Source organism: Erithacus rubecula (genome assembly GCF_903797595.1).
Source record: "Erithacus rubecula genome assembly, chromosome: 14".
NCBI classification, from domain to species: Eukaryota; Metazoa; Chordata; class Aves; order Passeriformes; family Muscicapidae; genus Erithacus; species Erithacus rubecula.
The window spans coordinates 18,533,409-18,554,791 of NC_136666.1; the positions used below are offsets into that span (position 1 = coordinate 18,533,409).

At 54.5% G+C, this 21,383-nt stretch overlaps 2 protein-coding genes across 2 annotated transcripts in view; both read right to left on the reverse strand.

Moving 5' to 3' along the window:
* TLE3 (TLE family member 3, transcriptional corepressor) overlaps positions 1–17,831 on the reverse strand; it is a 34,350-nt gene extending 16,519 nt beyond the window's left edge. Inside the window, 9 exon segments of the mRNA XM_079317557.1 lie at positions 1,160–1,319; positions 1,321–1,365; positions 6,957–7,031; positions 7,780–7,842; positions 15,806–15,850; positions 16,727–16,790; positions 16,874–16,974; positions 17,062–17,204; positions 17,697–17,831. Of these exon segments, the coding sequence (XP_079173683.1) occupies positions 1,160–1,319; positions 1,321–1,365; positions 6,957–7,031; positions 7,780–7,842; positions 15,806–15,850; positions 16,727–16,790; positions 16,874–16,974; positions 17,062–17,085 (577 nt within the window). The 5' untranslated portion in view covers positions 17,086–17,204; positions 17,697–17,831.
* The window catches only part of UACA (uveal autoantigen with coiled-coil domains and ankyrin repeats), a 178,774-nt gene that overhangs the window by 18,237 nt on the left and 139,154 nt on the right, over positions 1–21,383 (reverse strand). The window lies entirely within an intron of this gene.

Here is a 21,383-nt window from a genome sequence, read left to right on the forward strand (position 1 = left end):
GAACTGGATCATTGCTGCCAATAGTTTTGTCTCACTGTTTTTGTTGGTTTTTTTTTCTCCCACCCCAAATCCCCCAGCAGAGCCCAACAGCTCTGTGGGAACCTGCCCTGCCAAGGGGAAAGTGGAGGGGGAATATCCCAAATTCCCTGTGCTGGTGGACAGGGGGATGTGCCAGGACAATCCTGGATCCTTCTATCTCCTAACAAACAGCCAGATCCCTAAGAATGGGAAAAATCACTAAATTCCTGGTGCACAGAGCTGGATCCCTTAGGAAGGTGATGGGGAGGAAGAGGAGGGTGAAGGCTGCTTCACCATTAAGGAACAACACAGGAATTGCAGCCAGGCTCTACCAAAGCAGCATTTAGGGAATTCTGCATTCCTAGAAGTGCAATCCATTATATGAACCCAGCTGAGCTGAGGGATGGGATGGTGGGAAATGAGTCCTGACAGGACCAGGGTGTTCCCCCAGCATGAGGAGACCTCAGAGCTGGAGCCAGGCTGGGAGAACTGGGAATGTTCACCTGGAGAAGGGAAGGAGCCAGGGAGAGCTCAGAGCCTAAAGGGGCTCCAGGAGAGATGGGGAGGGATTTGGGATAAGGGATGGAGGGACAGGACACAGGGAGTGGTCCTACTGCCAGGGGGATGGAGGGATGGATGGATGGATGGATGGAGGGATGGAGGGATGGAGGGATGGATGGATGGATGGATGGATGGATGGATGGATGGATGGATGGATGGATGGATGGATGGATGGATGGATGGATGGATGGATGGATGGATGGATGGCATTTTGGAAGGAGTTCCTGGCTGGGATGGGATTCCCAGAGCTGCCCCTGGATCCCTGGCACGGGGAGGTGTCCCTGCCATGGCAGGGGTGCCACTGGATGGTCCCATCCAAATTCCAGGATTCCAGGGCTCTGTCCACTCCTCCCTCTGCTCCCACTGAGCTGGAGAGGGACTGGGGACAAGAGACAGGACACAGGGAATGGCTTCAGAGAGGCAAGGTGGAGATTTGGGTGGGATCCTGGGAAGGATTGCTCCCTGTGAGGGTGGCAGTCCCTGGCACGGGGGGCACACGGTGCCATTTCTCACACTCCCCCCCTCTCACCCAACCCACAGGGACTGTGCCCCCTGCAGGGGCTGCCCCAGCCCCTCTCACCTCTGTGGTCCAGCTCGTGGTGGTTCTTCTCATCCTTGACTGCCAGGTGTGCCTGGCTGCCCAGGGCCCCCAGGGCCAGCAGCCCCGAGCTGGCGGCGCTGCCCGGGGGGATCCCGGGGGGCTGCAGCCCCGAGGGGTGGGGGGGCAGCTGCACAGGGGGGGCCGTGGGCAGCGTGGGACAGGTGCTGGGCCTGGAGCTGCTGCTGCTGCAATGAGAGCACCAGTGAGGCAGGCAGGGCAGGGACAATCCCCAAGAGGGATGTGCCCAGCCCCGCTGGGTGCCTGCAAGGAGAAACCCCCCCCTCGTCAGCAGAAGCCCCCCAGGGATGATCCCCAGCTCAGAGCATGGGATAATCCTGCATTCCTGGAATGCTCATCCCTGGGGAAATGGTTAGTTTGGCTTTCCAAGCAGGAAAAAGGAAAAAAAAACAACCCAGGAATCAGGGAAGGGACATGCCCAACCCCATTGGGTGCCTGCAAGGAGAAGCCCCCCCATTAGCAGAACTCCCCATTAGCAGGAGGTGCCCCCAGGGATGGTCCCCAGGTCACAGCATTGATTTCCTGGGATAATCCTGCATTCCTGGAATGCTCATCCCTGGGGAAATGGTTAATCTGGCTTTTCCAAGCAGGAAAAAGGAAAAAAAAACAACCCAGGAATCAGGGAAGGGACATGCCCAACCCCACTGGGTGCCTGCAAGGAGAAGTCCCCTGTTAAAAAAGCAGGAGGTGCCCCCAGGGATGATGCCCACTTTCCTGGGATAATCCTGCATTCCTGGAATGCTCATCCCTGGGGGAATGGTTAGTCTGGCTTTTCCAGCAAGAAAAAGGAATAAAGAACCAATTCAGGAATCACATCCATAGGCAGAGAGACTCCATGGCTGGAGGGTTTAAACAGAGAGAAAATTCCAACCCCAGCAGGTTCCCAGCCAGGTCAGGACAGGGAAGTTCTGCTCATTTTTTCAGGTGCTTCCATGGGGAGAAGAAAATCCCACCCAATGTCCTGGTTCCATCCAGGATCCTGCTGCTGCCAACCCCTCCAGATAAAGCCTGCAGGGACCCTGCCATGGGGCTGGACAGAATCCCCACATTTCCCAGGGTGGCAGAGAGCCCCCAGCTCCCCCAGGGGATTTTTGGGAGTCAATCCCAGCCACCCCAGCACCCATCCAGCCATGGAGATCCTCTGCTGAGCTGCAAGGAGCTCTGGGCAGAGAGGAAAACCAAACACATTCCCTACTTCCAACACAATCTGGGAGGAAAAGCAGCTGAAATCCAAGGAGCCACTTCTGAGGGTCCCCAGGTGCTGCCAGGAGGGTCCTGGAGCTGCTGCTGGGACCCCCCTGACTGCAGCCACAGCCCCCCTGCAGCTGCCAGAGTCACTTTTGGGTGTCTGGGGGGACACCCCAAATGAGGGGGACACCCCAAATGAGGGGGACACCCAGGCTGCAGCAGAGCCCCCCAGGTCCTCACAACCAGCCTGGATCAGGATTTGTCCCATGGGCAGGGAGGGACAGCAGGACCTGCTGGCACAAGGGACACCCCAAAACCAGCCCCAGGAACTGGGGGCTCCCTCTGTGTTCCTGATATTTCCATCAAGGGAATTTCCAGCAGCCAGAAGCTGCTCCCAGGTGTCCCTGGAAATGCCCCAGGCCAGGCTGGACAGGGTTTGGAGCAGCCTGGGACAGTGGGAGGTGTCCCTGCCATGGCACTGGGTGGCATTTAAGGTCCTTCCAATCCAAACCATCCTGTGATTCCATGAGAATTTTCCCCACATGAAGGTTTTGGGGAGCAGCTCTGGCTCTGGATGGGTCACCCAGCCCCTCCAGAGCTGGGATGGAGAGGGAAGATTCCAGAACAGGATTCCAGCTGGGAGCTGAAGACAATCCCAGGCACAGCAGATCCATGGAAGCAGCTCCCACCATGAGATTTCTTCTGCTGCAGGAAATCCATAAATCCCTCCAAAAGCTGGTTCCACCAGGATCCAAAACCAAATGGCACCAAAACCAAATTCAACAGATCCTTGGCTCTTCCCAATCCCAACTTCAGAGGATTTCCACCCATTGTAGCAGAGCACATCCCAAAAAACAGCCCCAGGTGGTTTTCCAGCCATTCCCACATTTCCTCTCCAGTGCTGCCCATCCCTGGAGTGCACCAAGATCCAAAGATTTATCCTCCATCTGCAGGTTGTAACCCATCCCAGCAGCTTTCCACCCAAAAAAAGGAACAGCAGCACTCCAGTTGCCAGGGTGTCCATGAGAATTCCAACCCTGGAACAGCCCCAGGGCACAAAATCAGCAGAGAAGGAAAACTGGGATTTCTTCCTGGTTTTTACAGATAAATCCATCCAGGGAGCTGCCCCTCACAGGAGGTGGAACCAAGGTCAGGACACAAGATCCCATCTGCAGGTTCTGGTTTTGATTTCCATCATTCCCATTGGATTAATTCCTGGGGATGAATTCCTGGGGATGAATTTCCACCATTCCACCAGGTGAATTCCTGGAGATGAATTTCCATCATTCCCATGGGGTGAATTCCTGGAGATGAATTCCTGGAGGTGAATTTCCATCATTCCCACCATGGGGTGAACCTGGAGATGAATTCCCAAGACAGGCTGGGAATTCCTGGAGATGAATTTCCATCATTCCCTTTGGATTAATTCCTGGAGATGAATTTTTCCATCATTCCACCAGGTGAATTCCTGGAGATGAATTCCCACCAGGTGAATTCCTGGAGATGAATTCCCACCAGGTGAATTCCTGGAGATGAATTCCCACCAGGTGAAATCCTGGAGATGAATTTCCATCATTTCCACCAGGTGAATTCCTGGAGGTGGATTTCCATCATTCCCATTGGATTAATTCCTGGAGATGAATTCCCACCAGGTGAATTCCTGGAGGTGGATTTCCATCATTCCCATTGGATTAATTCCTGGAGATGAATGTCCATCATTCCCACTGGATTAATTCCTGGAGGTGAATGTCCATCATTCCCACTGGATTAATTCCTGGAGGTGATTGTCCATCATTCCCACTGGATTAATTCCTGGAGGTGAATGTCCATCACTCCCTCCAGGTGAATCCCTGCAGGTGCTGCTCACTCCACGTGTGCTCTGCTGGAAAAGCCCCATCCCCTTATCCCAAGCCTTATCCCAGCCTGGAGAGGGCTGTGCTCAGACCCAGGGCTTGCTGCAGCACTGCAGGGATGGGGAGGCTCTTTGGGAACCCCAAATCCTGTGACACACACACAGGACAAGGATTTGGAGAGCACTCCAGGATCAGGGAGTGAGCTCAGGATGCTGCACTGGGGCTCCAGCTGAATTCCAGCACCAACTCCTGTGCTCCCAGCAGGGAGGGATGGCCCCAAAATCCCCCAAAATCCCAGAATAATCCTGCAATCCCAGCCTGGGTGAGCCCCTGGGGTGGTGCCACACTGAGATGGGGACACAGAAAAGGCTCCAAATTTGGGAGGGAGGCTGGCAAGGAGTGTCTGTGCTGGAGTGGCTTTAATTGGATTATGTCCATCAGCTCCATGCCTTTGTTCCTGATTTAATGGTTCAGCACTTCAGTTCAGTTAAATTTAGTGACAGAGTTTAATCATTTCCAGGGCTACAACCAAATCAAGGCTCCATTTCAGCCCAGCCTGGAGCACAGGAGCAGCCAGACAATGGCCCAGATGCATAAAATTAACAGATCTTGACCTCAAAAGGGGCAAAAAGAGCTGTGGGAGGGTTGGGGTGCTGCAGCCCCTGCTCTGGGGGGCTGGGAACAGCAGGGATGGAGTTCAGGGACATTGGGATACCCCAAAACTCAGCAAACCAACCCAGGGATGGAGTTCTGGGACATTGGGATACCCCAAAACTGAGCAAACCAACCCAAGGATGGAGTTCTGGGACATTGGGATACCCCAAAACTGAGCAATCCAACCCAAGGATGGAGTTCTGGGACATTGGGATACCCCAAAACTGAGCAAACCAACACAGGGATGGAGTTCTGGGATATTGGGATACCCCAAAACTGAGCAAACCAACCCAAGGATGGAGTTCTGGGACATTGGGATACCCCAAAACTGAGCAAAGCAACCCAGGGATGGAGTTCTGGGATATTGGGATACCCCAAAACTGAGCAAAGCAACACAGGGATGGAGTTCTGGGATATTGGGACACCCCAAAACTGAGCAAAACAATCCAGGAATGGAGTTCTGGGATATTGGGACACCCCAGGGCTGTGTCCTCATGGGCAACCCTACAAAAACAACCTGCTGGGGACAGGGAAAACACCAAATCCTCTGTGTTTGGGGGCTCAGGGGCTGCAGTTGCCACCAAAATCAGCTCCACATTTTGGGATGAGCATGGAACCATCCCCTAAAACCATGGGAGGAGGGAATCACCATCCCCTAAAACCATGGAATCACCATCCCTGCTCCATCCCAGTCCTGCAGGAGGGTTCAGAGTCACCCCAAAATTCATCTCCCAATTCCTGGGGCACACCCTGAGTGCCACCAGCCCCACCAGGAAGGATCCAGCTGCTTTTCCTCCTTCCCAAAAAAAACTGCAGGAGCCCAGAGCATGATTCCATATCAAATACAGGAAAATGAAGAAAGTTAGCACAGAGAATTAGAAATTATTAGAAAATTATTTGAAAAAAAAATATTAAAATAAAAATAATTATAAATGTTTTCTGGCAAACAAAGCCAGAGGAGCTCTGGAGCCACCTGGATTGGGAATTCCAACATTTGCTGCAGGACCAAGAGAGTGACAGCAATTAGAGAGAGGATTCAAATGGTTAATTAAAGAAACAACTCACAAGGTTAATTAAAGAAATAACTCAAAAGGTTAATTTCCCATCAATCTGTGCAGGGAAAAGGGTCAATAATGGGCACACAGCACATTGCACAGCAAGAGCCCCACAGAGCCAGGCCTGGCCTCAGGGGCTGGGGGGGCTCCCACCCCAAAACCCCCAAATTCCAAACTGGAGCTGCCAGGGGGAAATCCCAGCCCTGAACTGGGCAAACTGGGGGGTTTGGGGCAGATTTGGTGTTTTGGGGCAGATTTTGGTGCTTTGGGCACAGCCAGGCTGTGGGATTGGGGCAGTTTTTTGGTGTTTTGGGACAATTTTGGTGTTTTGGGACTGCCAGACTGTGGGAATGGGACTGTTTTAGGACAGTTTTGGTGGTGTTGTGGAGCAGTTCTGGTGTTTAGGGTCAGTTCTGGTGTTTAGGGTCAGTCCTGTTATTTCCACACAGCCAGGCTGTGGGATGGGACAGTTTTGGGGCAGTTTTGGTGTTTAGGATCAGCTCTGTTATTTCCACACAGCCAGGCTGTGGGATGGGACAGTTTTGGGGCAGTTTTGGTGTTTTCACACAGCCAGACTGTGTGATTGAGGCAGTTTTGGGGCAGTTTTGGTGTTTAGGATCAGCTCTGTTATTTCCACACAGCCAGGCTGTGGGATGGGGCAGTTTTGGGGCAGTTTTGGTGTTTAGGGTCAGTTCTGTTATTTCCACACAGCCAGGCTGTGGGATGGGACAGTTTTGGGGCAGTTTTTGGTGTTTTGGGGCAGTTTTGGTGTTTCCACAGAGCCAGGCTGTGGGACTTGGGACAGTTTTGGGGCAGTTTTTGGTGTTTTGGGGCAGTTTTGGTGTTTCCACAGAGCCAGGCTGTGGGACTGGGGCAGTTTTGGGGTGCCTGGGGCCAGCCTGGGAGCCACCCCGTGCTGCCCTGAGGGCAGGGCTGCTCTGGCCATGGTAAATGAAGGAATAAAAGGGGAATACACACGGTGAGAGGCAGATTGGGAAGTCCACGTACCCCGATGATGGCATTCAGCTCTGTCATTGTCACCTGCTTGGCACGTTCAACAGCCTGGGCCACCTGCTGTTGGTGCTGGGGGACACAGGGGTGAGACCCAGCCCAGGCCCACCCCCAGCTGTGCCCCCCCTTTTTATGCCCCATTTCCCCTGTTTTCCCCCATTATTTGCCCTATTCCCCCAATTTTCCCCTATTATTTCCCCTATTTTTCCCTATTCTTTTGCCCAATTTTGCCTATTCTCCCCTATTTTTTGCCCATTTCCCCCCCTATTTTCCCCCCATTTTGGCCATTTTTGCCTATTTTTTTCTGTCCCATTTTGCCTTTTCTCCCTCTATTTTTTGCCCTTTTTTCCCTATTTTTGGCCCCATTTTCCCATGTTTTTTTCCCCTATTTTGCCCATTCCCCCTCTTTTTTCCCTATTTTCCTTTATTTTCTTGCCCTATTTTGCCCATTTTCCCCCCATTTTTTGGCCAATTTTCCCCCATTTTGCCCATTTTCCCCTATTTCTTACCCCTATTTTTTGCCTGATTTTACCCGATTTTTTCTGCCCTATTTTAGCTCTTCCCCCCTTTTTCTGCCCCATTTTCCCTTTTTTTTTTTGCCCATTTCCCCCCTTTTTTTTGCCCCATTTTGCCTATTTCCCCTCTATTTTTTTGCCCTATTTTACCCAATTTTCACCATTTTCCCTATTTTTTTTTGCCCTATTTTCCCCACTGAGCCTTTTGTGCTCAGTGCATCCCCCCAGCTCAGGGGCAGGATTCCATCCCCACACCCCTCCCACCCTGCAGGGACCCCCGGGGCAGGGTGTGGCCCTGTCCTCACCTCTTGTGACAGAAAAGGCATGATCTGGGCTAAAATCGTGTTCAGTCTTTTAGCAATTTCTGTCTGGAAAAAGGGAAGAAGGAAAAGCAGCATCAGCACCAGGCAGACTCCCACAGCTGGCACGAGGCTCCCTGCCCTGCCCAACCCCCTCTCTGGCCCCAAACCTTCCCAAAATCTCCCCTCTCTCCCTTCCCAAAATCCCATTTCTGTCCCATTCTTTTCCAAAAACCTCTCCCTGTCCCCTCCCAAAATCCCGTTTCTTCTCAAAATCCCCTTTTTGTCCCACTCTCCTTTCCCAAAATCTTCTCCCTATCCCTTCCCAAAATCTCCTCTCTGTCCCTGTTTCTTCCCAAAATCTTCTCCCTGTCCCTTCCTAAAATCACCTCCTGTGCATCCCCCCTTCCTGTCCCTTCCCAAAATCCTCTCCCTGTCCCCTCCTTGTACTTTCCCAAAATTCACTCTGTCCCACTCTCCTTTCCCAAAATCCCTTTTCCTGTCCCCTCTCCCTGTCTTTTCCCCAAATCCCTTCTCCTCTTCCCAAAATCCCTTCCCTGTCCCTTGTCCCTTCCCAAAATCCTTTCCCAAAATCTCTTCCCTATCCCCACTCCTTGTCCTTTTCCCAAAATCCCCTCTATTCCCTCTCCCTGTCCCACTCTCCTTTCCCAAAATCCCTTTTCCTGTCCTCTCTCCCTGTCTTTTCCCCAAATCCCTTCTCCCCTTCCCAAAATCCTTTCCCTGTCCCCTGTCCCTTCCCAAAATCCCCTCTATTCCCTCTCAGGACAGCCCTGCCTGGGCTCCCAGGGGTTAATTCTGGCTGCTGCTGCCCGAGGCAGCTGTGGAAACATCTCCAGCCCCGAGGCAAACAGGAGGATGCAGCCCCACAAGGGGCTGGCAGGGAACCCACCACCCCAAATTGCTGCTGCCAGCCCCAGCAGCTCGTTAGCAGTGATTAACCAGCTCCTGCTGGGAGGGAGCCCCTGCCAGGGCAGCCCTGATCCCAAATCACCCCAAATCCACCCCAATTCCATCCCAAATTCCCCCTCCTGACCCCACAGCATCTCTGGGATTTAACCCAGACAACCCAAATGAGCTCTCAGTGCCAGCTGCTCTCAGGACAGTCACAGCCACCTCCTAATCCCAAAATCACCCCAAATATCCCAAACCCACCCCAAATCCATCCCAAATTCCCCCTCCTGACCCCACAGCATCTCTGGGATTTAACCCAGCCAACCCACAGGAGCCCCCAGTGCCAGCTGCTCTCAGGACAGTCACAGCCACCTCCTAATCCCAAAATCATCCCAATTCCACCCCAAATTCCCCCTCCTGACCCTACACCTCAGCTCCCACAGCACCTTTGGGTTTTAAACCCAGCAACCCCAAATGAGCCCCCAGTGCAAGTTGCTCCCAGGATAGTCACAGCCACCCTCTGATCCCCAAATTCCCCCTCACCATCCCAAAAATCAGCTCTACAGCACCTCTGGGTTTTAACCCAGCCAACCCCAAAAGATCCCTCAGCTCCCTCTCAAGCACCCCAAGGAAGATCCCCAAATATCCAAAATTAGAGGAAAAACCCCCAAAGAACACTCAGCCCTTGCTGCTCCTGCTCTAGGAACAACCCAAGCAGCACAACCAACATTCCCAACCTGGAAAATCCTGGAAGAGGGAGAGGGAACAACCCCAAAAAACCCCCCCCAGAGGCCAGAGAGCTGCAAAGGCACAGGAGCCCTGCAGTGCCCTGAAGCACTGATTGGGTTACACCTGCTGCTTTTCTTAGCAATTCCAGAGGCAGGGAACGTGCTGGCACACGGTGCCAAGGCAGGGACAGGTGGCAGTGACCACAGGCTGACTCAGGTACCCCAAATCAGCAGGATCAGGGTGGCCTGAGCGTGAGGGATCCTGCAGGCAGGGGGGGACACAGAACCCTGGGATGGTTCTGCTGGATGGGACTTCAAAGCTCATCCAGTTTCAGCCCCAGGTTGCTGCAGAGTGGGACTGGAGACTTCCAGGAACGGGGCAGGGAAGGGACACTTCCCAGTATCCTGTCCTGGCCACTGCAGGGACACTTGGGTGTTGTCACCCCTGTCCCCAGCACAGGGTTTTCAGCAGGCAGCAGCTCCCTGAGAACCTGCAAGTGCCAAATGCCAGCCCAGCCAGGCTGGCACTGTGTGTGCCACCAGCCCTGCTGGTGCCACCACAGCCAAAGTTCCTTCCAGGCTCTGGCACTGCAGCTCCATTGAAGATTTACAGCAGCCATGGGGCTGGGGATGCTCCAGGAGCTCTGCCCAGCTTCTAGAACAAATCTGATCCAGGTCTGAGGGGAGGAGAGTGCTGCCAGCACTGCTTCCCTGGGCTGGATCCTGGGAAAATCCCAGCTCCTGGATCCAGGGAGCAGCTGGGCTTTCCCCACAGTGCCCTGACCAGCAGCTTCCACCTCTAAATGCAAATTTTCCAAGCCAAGCTCTCCTTTCCACACAGAGAGACTTCCCACGTGGGAATATTCACAGATATTGGATGTCCAAAATATTATGTTTACAACTGAGAGGTTTTCCTGTGAACAGAGATCCATCAGTGCTCAAATATTTGCTCACACTTTCCCTTTTCCCATTCCCTGGCAGGTTCAGCTCCAGTTGTCCCCCATTAAAAGTTTAACTGGGAGGGAAAGGGATTGTCTGGAGTGCCAGGAATTGGGGAGGGGGCTCCAAGCTCAGCACACTCCCCTTGCCAGGGTTTGCTCATCACCTTGCCCAGAGCTGCTCCTGCCAAGCAAAGCCTCCATCCATTCCCAGCGTGGGTTGCCATGGCAATCCCAGCTCCTGCATCTTCCCTGGACCAGGGCACGGGGGGAGAGGCTCCCCAAAACCCCTGGGAGCCAAACCTGGGATGCTGCAGGGTGTGAAAAAGGCCAAGGAGGCAGGAGAAGCTGAAATCCCAACTCATCCCCCCTCTCTCTGTGTCCCTGCCAAGGACCTGCTCTAAAAATCCCAGCCTGGGGTTTCAGAGAAACCAGAGAAAACATCTGCACTGGTGATAAATCAGCACTTGGCCCTGGCCTGGGCTGCTGTCACCTGCTCTCAAAATGGCCAGAGCCACCAGCAGCATCCCAAGCACTTGGGGACAGGGGCAGCAGCTCCTGGCAGCAGCCAGCAGTGTTAAATAGCTGGGGCTGGCTCTGCTCTGCCATCCCCACACCTGGATGGAGCAGGGAATTTAAAAATAACCCCCTGGGTCTCACTCATGGCAGAGGAGGTTTCAAACTGAGCCAAAATTTGGGAGTGCAGGGTGTGCCAGCCCCAGGGGACCCCCAAGGTGGGACAGGACAGGATAGAGATCACTCCTGGGCTCCCTGTTCCTGGGAGGAACCAGCCCCACATTGTTCAGCATCCCAAAAAACCCTGCACAGGACATCCCAAAAAAACAAACAAAAAAACCTAAAAACAAAAAAAAAAAAAAAACAACCCAAAAAACAGCAGAGAACATCCCAAAACATCCTGCACAGAACACCCAAAAAAAAAAAAAAACAAAACCCAGACCTGCACAGAACACTCCTGGAAATGGGGCTGCAGTGACAATTCCATGGGAGAGAACAATATAAATCCACACACACTTCCCTGACAGCCCAAAATCCCTGGAAATAGAGCTGTAGTGGAAATTCTATGGGAGAGAATAAAATAAACTCACACACATCCCCCCTGACACCCCAACATCTCTGGAAATAGGGCTGTAGTGACAATTCTATGGGGAAATAACAAAATTAACTCACAATGGCAACCCTGAACCCCTGGAAATGGGGCTGTAGTGACAATTCTATGGGAAATAACAAAATTAACTCACTGACACCCAAAATCCCTGGAAATGGGGCAGCAGTGACAATTCCACGGGAAATAACAAAATAAACTCACACTGGCACCCCAACACCCTCGGAAATGGGGTGCAGTGATAATCCTATGGGAAATGAACACACATATCCCCCTGACACCCCTCAACCCCTGGAAATGGGGCTGCAGTGACAATTCCACGGGCAATAAAATAAACTCACAGTGGCACCCCAACACCCCCAGAAATGGGGTGCAGGAGCATCACCCCTCTCCCAAACCCCCCCAGCCCCTCTCCCTGGGGGCAGCACACCCCGAGGTGCCTCAGTCATCACCCCAAAATCCCCTCCAGGTCCCCCCAAAGCCGCGGTAAATCCCAGGCAGGCGTGAAGCACCAGCAGCATTTGTTGAAACCAGGATATTGTCTCCTGAAGCACATGAAAATCAGGCCCTTGAGCAGTGTGGTTCTCACTCGGGTGCACAATTATGGGCACTTTCAGCTGTCTACCACTATTTCAAGTGCTCTCTCCAAGCGGGCTGTCAATGGCATGTTGAAAGCTATTTGTGGCTGCTATCGTTATTAGCAAAGTGGAGAGCCTGGCTTGATGAGAATTAAATTCAGGGCGGGGGTGTGGAGGGGAAGGACACAACCCCCTCATTAGGGAATTATCAGCAATGGGGTGAAGAACCCCAAAAATTCACCCGGGAGATGTTAAATGCAGCTCAGGAAGCCCCAAAATGCAGGGGGGGAAATGAGAATTCCCTTCTGCCTTGGGAGTGCTGAGAGCACAGCTCGCAAATTACTCGGCTCCTGAAGTATTTAGCAAATTATTACCTGGCACTCCTTGCTAACGAGCACGACAGAAAGGATATTGTGTTGCTGGAATATTCTAGAAACACACGCACACAAAAAGCTGCTTCTCTTCCCTGCAAGTGTTGGGGGTTTAGGGTTTTTTTTTTTGTTTTTTTTTTTTCCCAAGCATTAGGCAGGAAAACAAGAAGCTTTCCGAGCCATAACAAGAAATCAAAGGCAGCACAAAGGTTCTGTCCTCCGAGGTGTCCCGTTTCCCCACGCAAAAAAAAAAAAAAAATTAGTTTTTCTTTTGGAATGGTTATTGCCCTCGGCGATTATCCACGGAGATCTGCACAGAAACAATGCACGGCCCGACAGGGGGAAGCGAAGTTTTCTTTTTTTTTTTTTTTTGAAGAAATCAATTAGCCCGAACAAAAAAAAAAAAAAAAAAAAAAAAAAAAAAAAAAAAAAAAAAAAAAGTTTTGCCGGTGTTTCAAAAGAAAACTCCTGATTGGAGTCGGGTTTAGGAAAGCTGAGCCTGGGGAGAGTCGAGTTCAGCAGGAAGACTGATGTAAGGAGCGACCGACTGGGGAATCACTTCCTAAATATTTCCTTGCATATGGAGTTGTTTATGAAACTCCATTTTTTTCCTAACGAGAAACAAAACGAGAAGAAAGGAAGAGGGGGGGAGGAAAAAAAAAAAAACAAAAAAAAACCTCAACCCCACACGCAGCCACATATGCACACACTTAATATTCAGCGTGGAAGAGATAATCTGTTATATAAGCCCACAGACAGACAATCCCCTTTTGCTTAAAGATGAAGTATCCATCAATGTTTGTCTGGAGCAGATGTAATCACAAGCAGTCAAGTCTGGAGGGCAGGACACTGCATGAATAATTCAAGCACTTCAGTCTACTTGATTGTGTGCAGATAAACACAAGTCAACCGCTAAACAGGTCAGCTGATAAACTTGTTGTTCAGGACCAGCCACCCTCAGCCAGATGCCGGCAGGACCACGCCGCAATTAGCGGGATTCCTTGCGGGATGCGGTGCCAGCCATGCCTTTCGGGGATGCTGCGGCCCCAAAAAAGGGGGGGATCCCTCCCCAGCCCCCCCCCGTGCCCGCTGCGGTCCGGCGCTCCCCGTTCGCCCCGGCTCGGGTGTCTTTGTTCGCTGTCAATGAAAGGAGGAGCAGCTCCAGCTTTCCCCGAGTTCCCGGCAGATGTCAGCGAAAAGGGGTCGGGATGCTGCGGGAATCGCGGGGACAGCAAGGGGTGAGCACGCTGGAGGGGCTGGAGGGAAGCAAACTGGGAATTCTGGGGCTGCTCAGGCACCCCCGAGACCCCCCGGGCACGCTGAGGAGGGGGCTGCTCCAGCAGCGCATCCCAGAGCTCGGGGGAAGGGGGAAAAACACCGGGAATGCCTGGGGAATGGCACAGGGGATCACCCCGACATCCCGGGGTGTCACCAACACCCTGGGGGTGTCACCGCAGCGAGGGGATCACCCCGACACACTGGGGTGTGATTCCAGTTTGGGAATCACCCCAACATCCTGGATGCCATCCCAGTATGGGAATCACCCCAACACCCTGGGGTGTCATCCCTGCAAGGAAGTCACCTCAGCAAGGGGATCACCCCAATATTCTGGCTGTCACCCCAGCACAGGAATCACACCAACATCCCCAGGTGTCATCCCTGCAAGGGATCACCCCAATATCCCAGGGTGTCACAGCATCTTCCAGCAAGGGGATCACCCCAATATCCTGGGTGTCATCCCTGCAAGGAAATCACCTCAGCAAGGGGATCACCCCAATATTCTGGGGTGTGATTCCAGCATGGGAATCACCCCAACATCTCAGGTGTCATCCTAGCATCTCCCAACAATGGGATCAACCCTATATGGGAATCACCCCAACATCCTGGGGTGTCATTCATCCCAGCATCTCCCTGCAAGGAAATCACCCCTGCAAGGGGATCACCCCAACATCCCAGGTGTCATCCCAGCATCTCCCAACAATGGGATCAACCCTAATATGGGAATCACCCCAACATCCTGGGGTGTCATTCATCCCAGCATCTCCCTGGCAAAGGGATCACCCCAACATTCCATGTGTCATCCCAGCATCTCCCTGGCAAGGGGATCACCCCAAAATCCCAGGTGTCATCCCAGCATCTCCAGCACCCTGCAGCCAGGTAGGAGCAGGGTGAGAGGATGGGGAGAGCAGACCCTGTGCCCCAAGAGCTTGGGCTGGGGTCACTTCAGTGTCCCCTGGGCATTGCTGGGGTGGCCACAGGCTCCATGTGGCCACACAAAACCCCAAATTTCGGGGTGTTCCCCTACACAAACCTGGCTGAGCTCCCCCCGAGCTCGGGTGTCCCCTCACAGCATCCCCCGAGCAGGAACTCGGGATTATCTGCGCGGAAGGAGGCACTCATAAAAATAAAAAAAAACCCCCAAAAAACTCCAGACTAAGCAGGAATTATTTTGGCTGCCCCGTGACCAGAGAGGCGCATTCAGAGGCGCTGCTTTGCATCTCATCAGGCTGCTCGAGCAGTGCGATGCCGCTGTTACACCAGCGCTTTGCAGCTGAATGGGGCTGATCTGCCAGCCGGCAAAGTTGATGTCAACTTCTATCTGCCTTAAGTTCTTAATTAGAACTCCTTCTAAAACCAGTAAGCAGCAGCAGCACAAATAATCAGGTCTAATCTCAATAATAACTTTATTCCTTTAAGTTTTACCATCATGTGCGCAGCCTTTAGGCTCTTTACCGATAATCTTATCAAGGTAGCACACCACATTCTGCTGGGGCCTTCTCTATTTTTTCCTTCAGGCAAGTTACACATTAGAGACGACTGGAAGGGAGGGGAAATTTAAAAAAAAAAACAAAAACGAACAACAACAACAACAAAAAAATAAAACAAAACCCCAACCAGCCCCAAACATTGCTTCACTTCCCAGATGCAAAGACAACTCCGTGCCATTGAGCAACACACGGTGAGCTCGGGAGATAATTCCCGGCTCGGTCTCACGCTCCAGGAGCAGGGATGACCTTACAAACAGCCCTGTTGGAGCCACAACACGAGCAGAGGCCGGCGCTGCCCCTATCGCTGCTTTCCAAGCCTTGGGAACGCGCTATTCCAGGTACCGGGAGGCGAGGCTGTTCTCACCTCTTTGCATAAACATTCCGGCTGAAAACCGAAATTCCTCCTGAATATCGACAAAATAAACCCCTCCCGAGTGCCATCAACCTGCGGCTGCCAATTTAACAGCCGGGCCACGGGATCCCACCTGGAGTCACATCCCTGCCTCCAGCACTTATTCTCTATTTAGTGCAATCAGGGCCGATTTTACCTCAGGTGGAGGAAAAGGGCAACAGGAGATCAATCAATCGCAACTTCCCCCTTCGAAATTACTCACCTGTTTGTGCATTTCAATATTCAAACCGTACGACATTTCGTAGTACTGGGGGAAGGAGCAAAGGGAGGGAAAAAAATAGAAATAAATTCAATTAAACACGAGAGGCGAGGAGAATTTGAATTCAATTCACAGAAGGTATTTGCATAAGGTCATTACCAAAAAGCATCCTGGGCAAAACTGGGCTTAAAGCACGGGTAGCCAAGGAAATTACACCTTATAATAAGCAGATGTTTATGGGTTTAACTGGCAGGCACTTAACGAGGGGACACTCCTTTTGACTCCTGTTTTCTCCTCCTAAGCTACTTAGAAAAACAAAGAGGCGCAGAGCTGGGTGACAGGCGTCTGCTCAGCCCTGGCAGAACAGGTACAGCCCGGAGTCTGGCCAAAAATCCAGCTTCTCACCGGGGGGGGGGGATCTGTTCTGCCCCCGGGGATCAGCCGGGAAAGGGGGGCTGGATCTGCCAAAGCCATCAAAAACCCCAAGCAGCCCACCCGGGGGAATCACCATGCAAATGGAGCTTCAAAAAAAAGAGCGTTTGGAGGCAACAAAAGTGCTGGTTTCCCTGGGGAAGGAGGAGAGGGGGGGAGAGCAGGGATGGCTCCCGGGTGGCCTCGGGGTAAGTCAGCGAAGGGGGGGGACCCCTATCAGTACCGGGGACCCCCCCCATGAGCTCGGGGTCGCCTCTCCAGCTCCTCCCCCGACCCCCCCGCGGCAGCAGCAGAGCTCCAAAGGGGTTAACAGGAAACTTGGGATGGCGCTTCCAGCCGGCTGCAGCTCGGAGCGCCGGGCTCCGCCACCCCCCCGCCCCGGGGGTCCCCGGTACCGAGAGGGGGGTCCCCCGGTTCCCCCCCCGCCCCGTTCGCGGGCTCGCAGCTAATGACATTTCCAGGCTGATCCGAAATCTGATTAAAGTCTCTCACCATAACGTAATGGCGCTGCATTTCGGTCTTCTCGTTCGCCAGCTTGTCATACTCCACTTTGAGGCTGGGGGGGGGGGAGAGCGCACGGTGAGACCCCAGCGGGAACGGGGGGCTCGGGGCTAACGGGGGGGCGCAGCCGGGGCTCACCTGTGGTACTGGGCCTGCAGGAACTGGAACTCGTCCTTGATCCGGTCGCAGGACTCGGCTACGGTGAATTTGAAGCCCGGCTGGCCCGGCTGGTGCGGAGCCTGCGGGAAGCGGGGGTTACCGGGGGCGGGGGTACCGGGAATGGGAAGGGGGGTACCGGGGGTTACCGGGGGGCTACCGGGACTCACCGGGTGCCGGCCCTGGGGGTACATGGCCGGGCTGGGGCGCGGTCACTGGGAGCAGCCGCGCCGTGCCTCGCTACGGCGATCGCGACGTGCGGAGCTGCCGCTGCTGCCCGCCGGGCTCGGAGCGCTCCCGGAGAGGCCGAGAACTGAACAAAGGGACGAGAGAGAGGAAAGTCCGTGCGGGGGGCGGAGGAGGGAGGGCGGAGGGGGTGGAAGGGTGGGGGGGGGGTGTTGGGGGGGGCCCGGCCGGTTCCTCTCCCCGCATATTCCGCCCCCCGGTCCCGCACCCGCGGCCAGGTGCCGACCCCCCCGCACCCCGGGGCCGCCGCGCTCCCCGGGCCTCTCCGCTTCCTCAACCCCCCTCTCTCTCCTTCCGGCACTCGCTGGCGGAAAAAAAAAAAAATTAAAAAAAAAAAAAAAAAAGAAAAAAAAAATTAGCCACCCCCCCCCCCCCCCCCGCGCCGAGAAAAAAAAAAAATAAAAAAGATGAAAAAGCCACAGCGACAACAACAACAACGCGGCGGCGGGAGGAGGGTCCCGCGGTATTCCTGCGGCCGGGAGAAGGGGAAGCAAAGCCAGGAACTAACGCCGGAGCACGACGGCCATGGAGGAGAGGAGGAGGGGGAGGAAGGCCGTACACATCCGACTTCCCGGGCGCCGCGGACATGCGAGGTGCGAGCGGGTCCCCCCCGCAGCGGGGAGCGGCCGTTCAGCTGCGTCCAGCCGGGATCGCCGTAACTCCGGGAGCCATCGCGGAGCGGGCGCGGAGCGGGGCAGCGGCGCCCGAGCACGCGGTGCCGCCACAGCGCCCGGGCGGAGCGGGGCGGCGGGCGGGGGACAAAACCCGGGCGGCCTCTGCGGCGCCGGCCAATGGGAGCGCGCCGCGCCCACGTGGGGACGCCGGCGGAGCGCGCTGATTGGGCGGTGATTCAGTGACGTCACAATGGCAGCTTGTCTCTGTGAGAGCCACGCCCATGGCGGAGCCCCGCCCCGGCCCCGCCCCCCCCCCCCGGCCCGGCCGTAACCCCGCTGCACCGGCCCGGTTCGGGCTGTAAAGCAAAACCGAGCGCTTTGTCACCGGCAACGCCTCCGCGCGCTGAAAGCGCTCGCTGCGAACCCCCCGTACCGGCAAGGCCGCCCCGCCTCCCCCGGCGGCGCGCGGCGCCTTTGATGTGTCGTGAGGGCCGCGCTGTTCCCCCCCCCCCCCCCCGCGCGCCTCCCCTCACGCCTGAGGGGGTTTAACGAGGAACACGGGGAATGGCGTTAATAACGTCAGAGCCTCCCGCCGCGCACGGGGGACACCCCGCGCCCGCCGCAGCGGGGCGGGAGCAGCGGTGGTCCCGGCGGGGCGGAGGGAGCGGGACCGGAGCAGCCGCGGCCTCACGGGCGGGCCCGGCCCGGCCCAGCGCACAAAATGGCCGCTCGCCCGCGCGTCAACCGGAGCCTCCGCCCCACGTGGGGCCGCGCGCCGCTCGGCGCCGCTCAGCCAATCACAGCGCGGAATCAGCCGAAGCTCCAACGCTATTGGTCGAGGGGAGCGGCGCTGTCAATCAAAGCCACGCGGGGCCGGCGGCGCGCATCCCCCGCCCGCCATGGCGGCGTAATTAGCCCGGGCCGGCGCTTCCTCCAGCTCAAACAATCTGTCACCGCCGAGCCGGGCGGGCCGCGATCTCTGCGGCAACGCCGCGCCTCGCCGCTTTTCTCCACCAGAAGCAAATAAATAACAAACAGTCGGGCGCAGTGCCGTCCGCGCTCCTCCATCCCCGGCGTGGGGGTGCGGCGCCCCGCTGCCCCCCGCGCTCGGGGGGATGGATGGATGGATGGATGGATAGATGGATAGATGGATGGATGGGGGTGTCCCGGCTCCCCCCCCCGCCCGCCGCTAATTGGGCGCGTTCCGGTTGTTGACGTGCCGAGCGCTGTCAGCTCCCGCCGCTTCCTATTGGCTGCCGCGGCTTGGCCACGCCCCCTGCCCCACGTGGGGCGCGGCCGGAGCGCCGCAAAACGCGGAGCGGATCGTGCGCGGAGCGGAGTCACTGCCCCAGCGCCCTTCCCGCCTCCTCCGCCATTCGCAGCTCTTCATAATTCCTTCATTCTGCCGCGTTTCGGCTTTTGATTGTTGGCTTCTCCTCTGTCGAGGCTGAAGCTCTTTGTGAAAGCCCTTCCGAGCGGGGTGAAGTTGGGGGAATCCCTTGGGGTATCCATAGGGGCACCCATTGGGATGGACATTGGATGTCCACAAAGATGCTTATTAGGGTGTCCATCCCTTGGGGTATCCATAGGGGCACCCATCAGGAAGGATATTGGGTGGATATGGAGGTGTCCATCCCTTGAAACACCATTTGGGATGGACATGGGGTGCCCACTCAGGTGTCCACCCATTGGGATGGACATTGGGGTGTTCATCCCTTGGGATATCCATTGGGATGGTCATTGGGTGCCCACCCCCTGAAATGTCCATTGAGTGACCCATGAGTGACCAAACCCCCCCAGGCAGGCAGATCCTGCGGGATGGGATAATGTGGGAGCAGAACAACAAAAACGAACAGCAAGGAGCAAGGCTGGAAATATTCCTGGTGAAATTAGGAATGTCCACCTGAGAAGAAGGAAGGAAGGAGCAGAGGCTCAGAGCCTGAAGGAGCTCCAGGAGAGATGGGGAGGAATTGGGATAAGGGATGGAGGGACAGGACACAGGGAGTGGTCCTACTGCCGGGATGGAGGATGGAGGGATGGATGGATGGATGGATGGATGGATGGATGGATGGATGGATGGATGGATGGATGATGATGGATGATGGATGGATGGATGATGATGATGGACTGAGGATGGATGGATGGATGGATGGATGGATGGATGGATGGATGGATGGGATGAGGGATAGATGGATGGATGGATGGATGGATGGATGGGTGATGGATGGATGGATGGATGGATGGATGGATGGATGGATGGATGGATGGATGGGATTTTGGAAGGAGTTCCTGGCTGGGATGGGATTCCCAGAGCTGCCCCTGGATCCCTGGCACGGGGATGTGTCCCTGCCATGGCAGGGGTGCCACTGGATGAGCTTTAAGGTCCCACCCAAACAATTCCAGGATTCCAGGGCTCTGTCCACTCCTCCCTCTGCTCCCACTGAGCTGGGAAATGTGGGGAAGGGGGTGATTCCCGTGCTGGGGCTGAGCCAGACTCTCTGTCCCGGGGACTTTCCAGGGCCAGGCTCAGGGGACGTGAGGCCACTGGGAGAGGAACAGAAAGCGGCGATTTTGCACTGAAAATTCACTTTATTGCTCAAAATAGAAGCCATTAGCAGGGCTGTGCCCCTCCCCCTGTGGTACTTATGGACAAATTCTGATTTTTACTTAATGGTTTCCCTGAAAAGGTTGTAATTTTCTTCCCATTCCCATCGAGCCGCAGCTCCACTGTGCTGTGGTGAACTCCAAGGGCTGAGGACGGCTCTCGTTAATTGATATTCCTCATGCTGAGAGAGGAGATGTTTTATTTTAGCTTATTAAAACTCACCTGGTTGGGGGAGGGAAAAAAAAAATAAAAAATGAATCAAAAGAACGATTAGGGGTGAAAAGAAACGTTCTGGTTCATATTGATTTAAGGTCTGCTTAAATTGATATTTGCACATCCCAATTAGAAACCCGTGATCTTTTCCCAGAATTTATTTTTTTCTTTTCTGAGTGAGTTGGGTTTTCTTTTTTTTTTTTTTTTTTTTTTTTTCCTGAAGGTTTTTGGGAAAAGCCTCTGTGGGAGAAGCTGATGTCTCCTCTCCCAGCTGGTGGGGACATCAGTGGGGACATTGTGTCCCTCCTTTCTGGGTGAGGATGAGGACTTTGAGGACATTTAGTGGCACTCAGTGACACCATTAGAGTGGCACCTTCCCATGGGATCGTGATTTTGGGGTTTTTGGAATAATGTCACAATCCCTCAATGTCCCATGGGATCGGGATTTTGGGGTTTTTTGGGATAATGGCACAATCCCTCAGTTTCCCATGGGATGGTGATTTAGGGGCTTTTGGGATAATGTCACAATCCCTCAGTGTCCCATGGGATCATGATTTTGGGGTTTTTGGGATAATGTCACAATCCCTCAGTGTCCCATGGGATGGTGATTTTGGGGTTTTTGGGATAATGTCACAATCCCTCAGTGTCCCATGGGATGGTGATTTTGGGGTTTTTGGGATAATGTCACAATCCCTCAGTGTCCCATGGGATCGGGATTTTGGGGTTTTTGGGATAATGGCACAATCCCTCAGTGTCCCATGGGATCGTGATTTTGGGGTTTTTTGGGATAATGTCACAATCCCTCAGTTTCCCA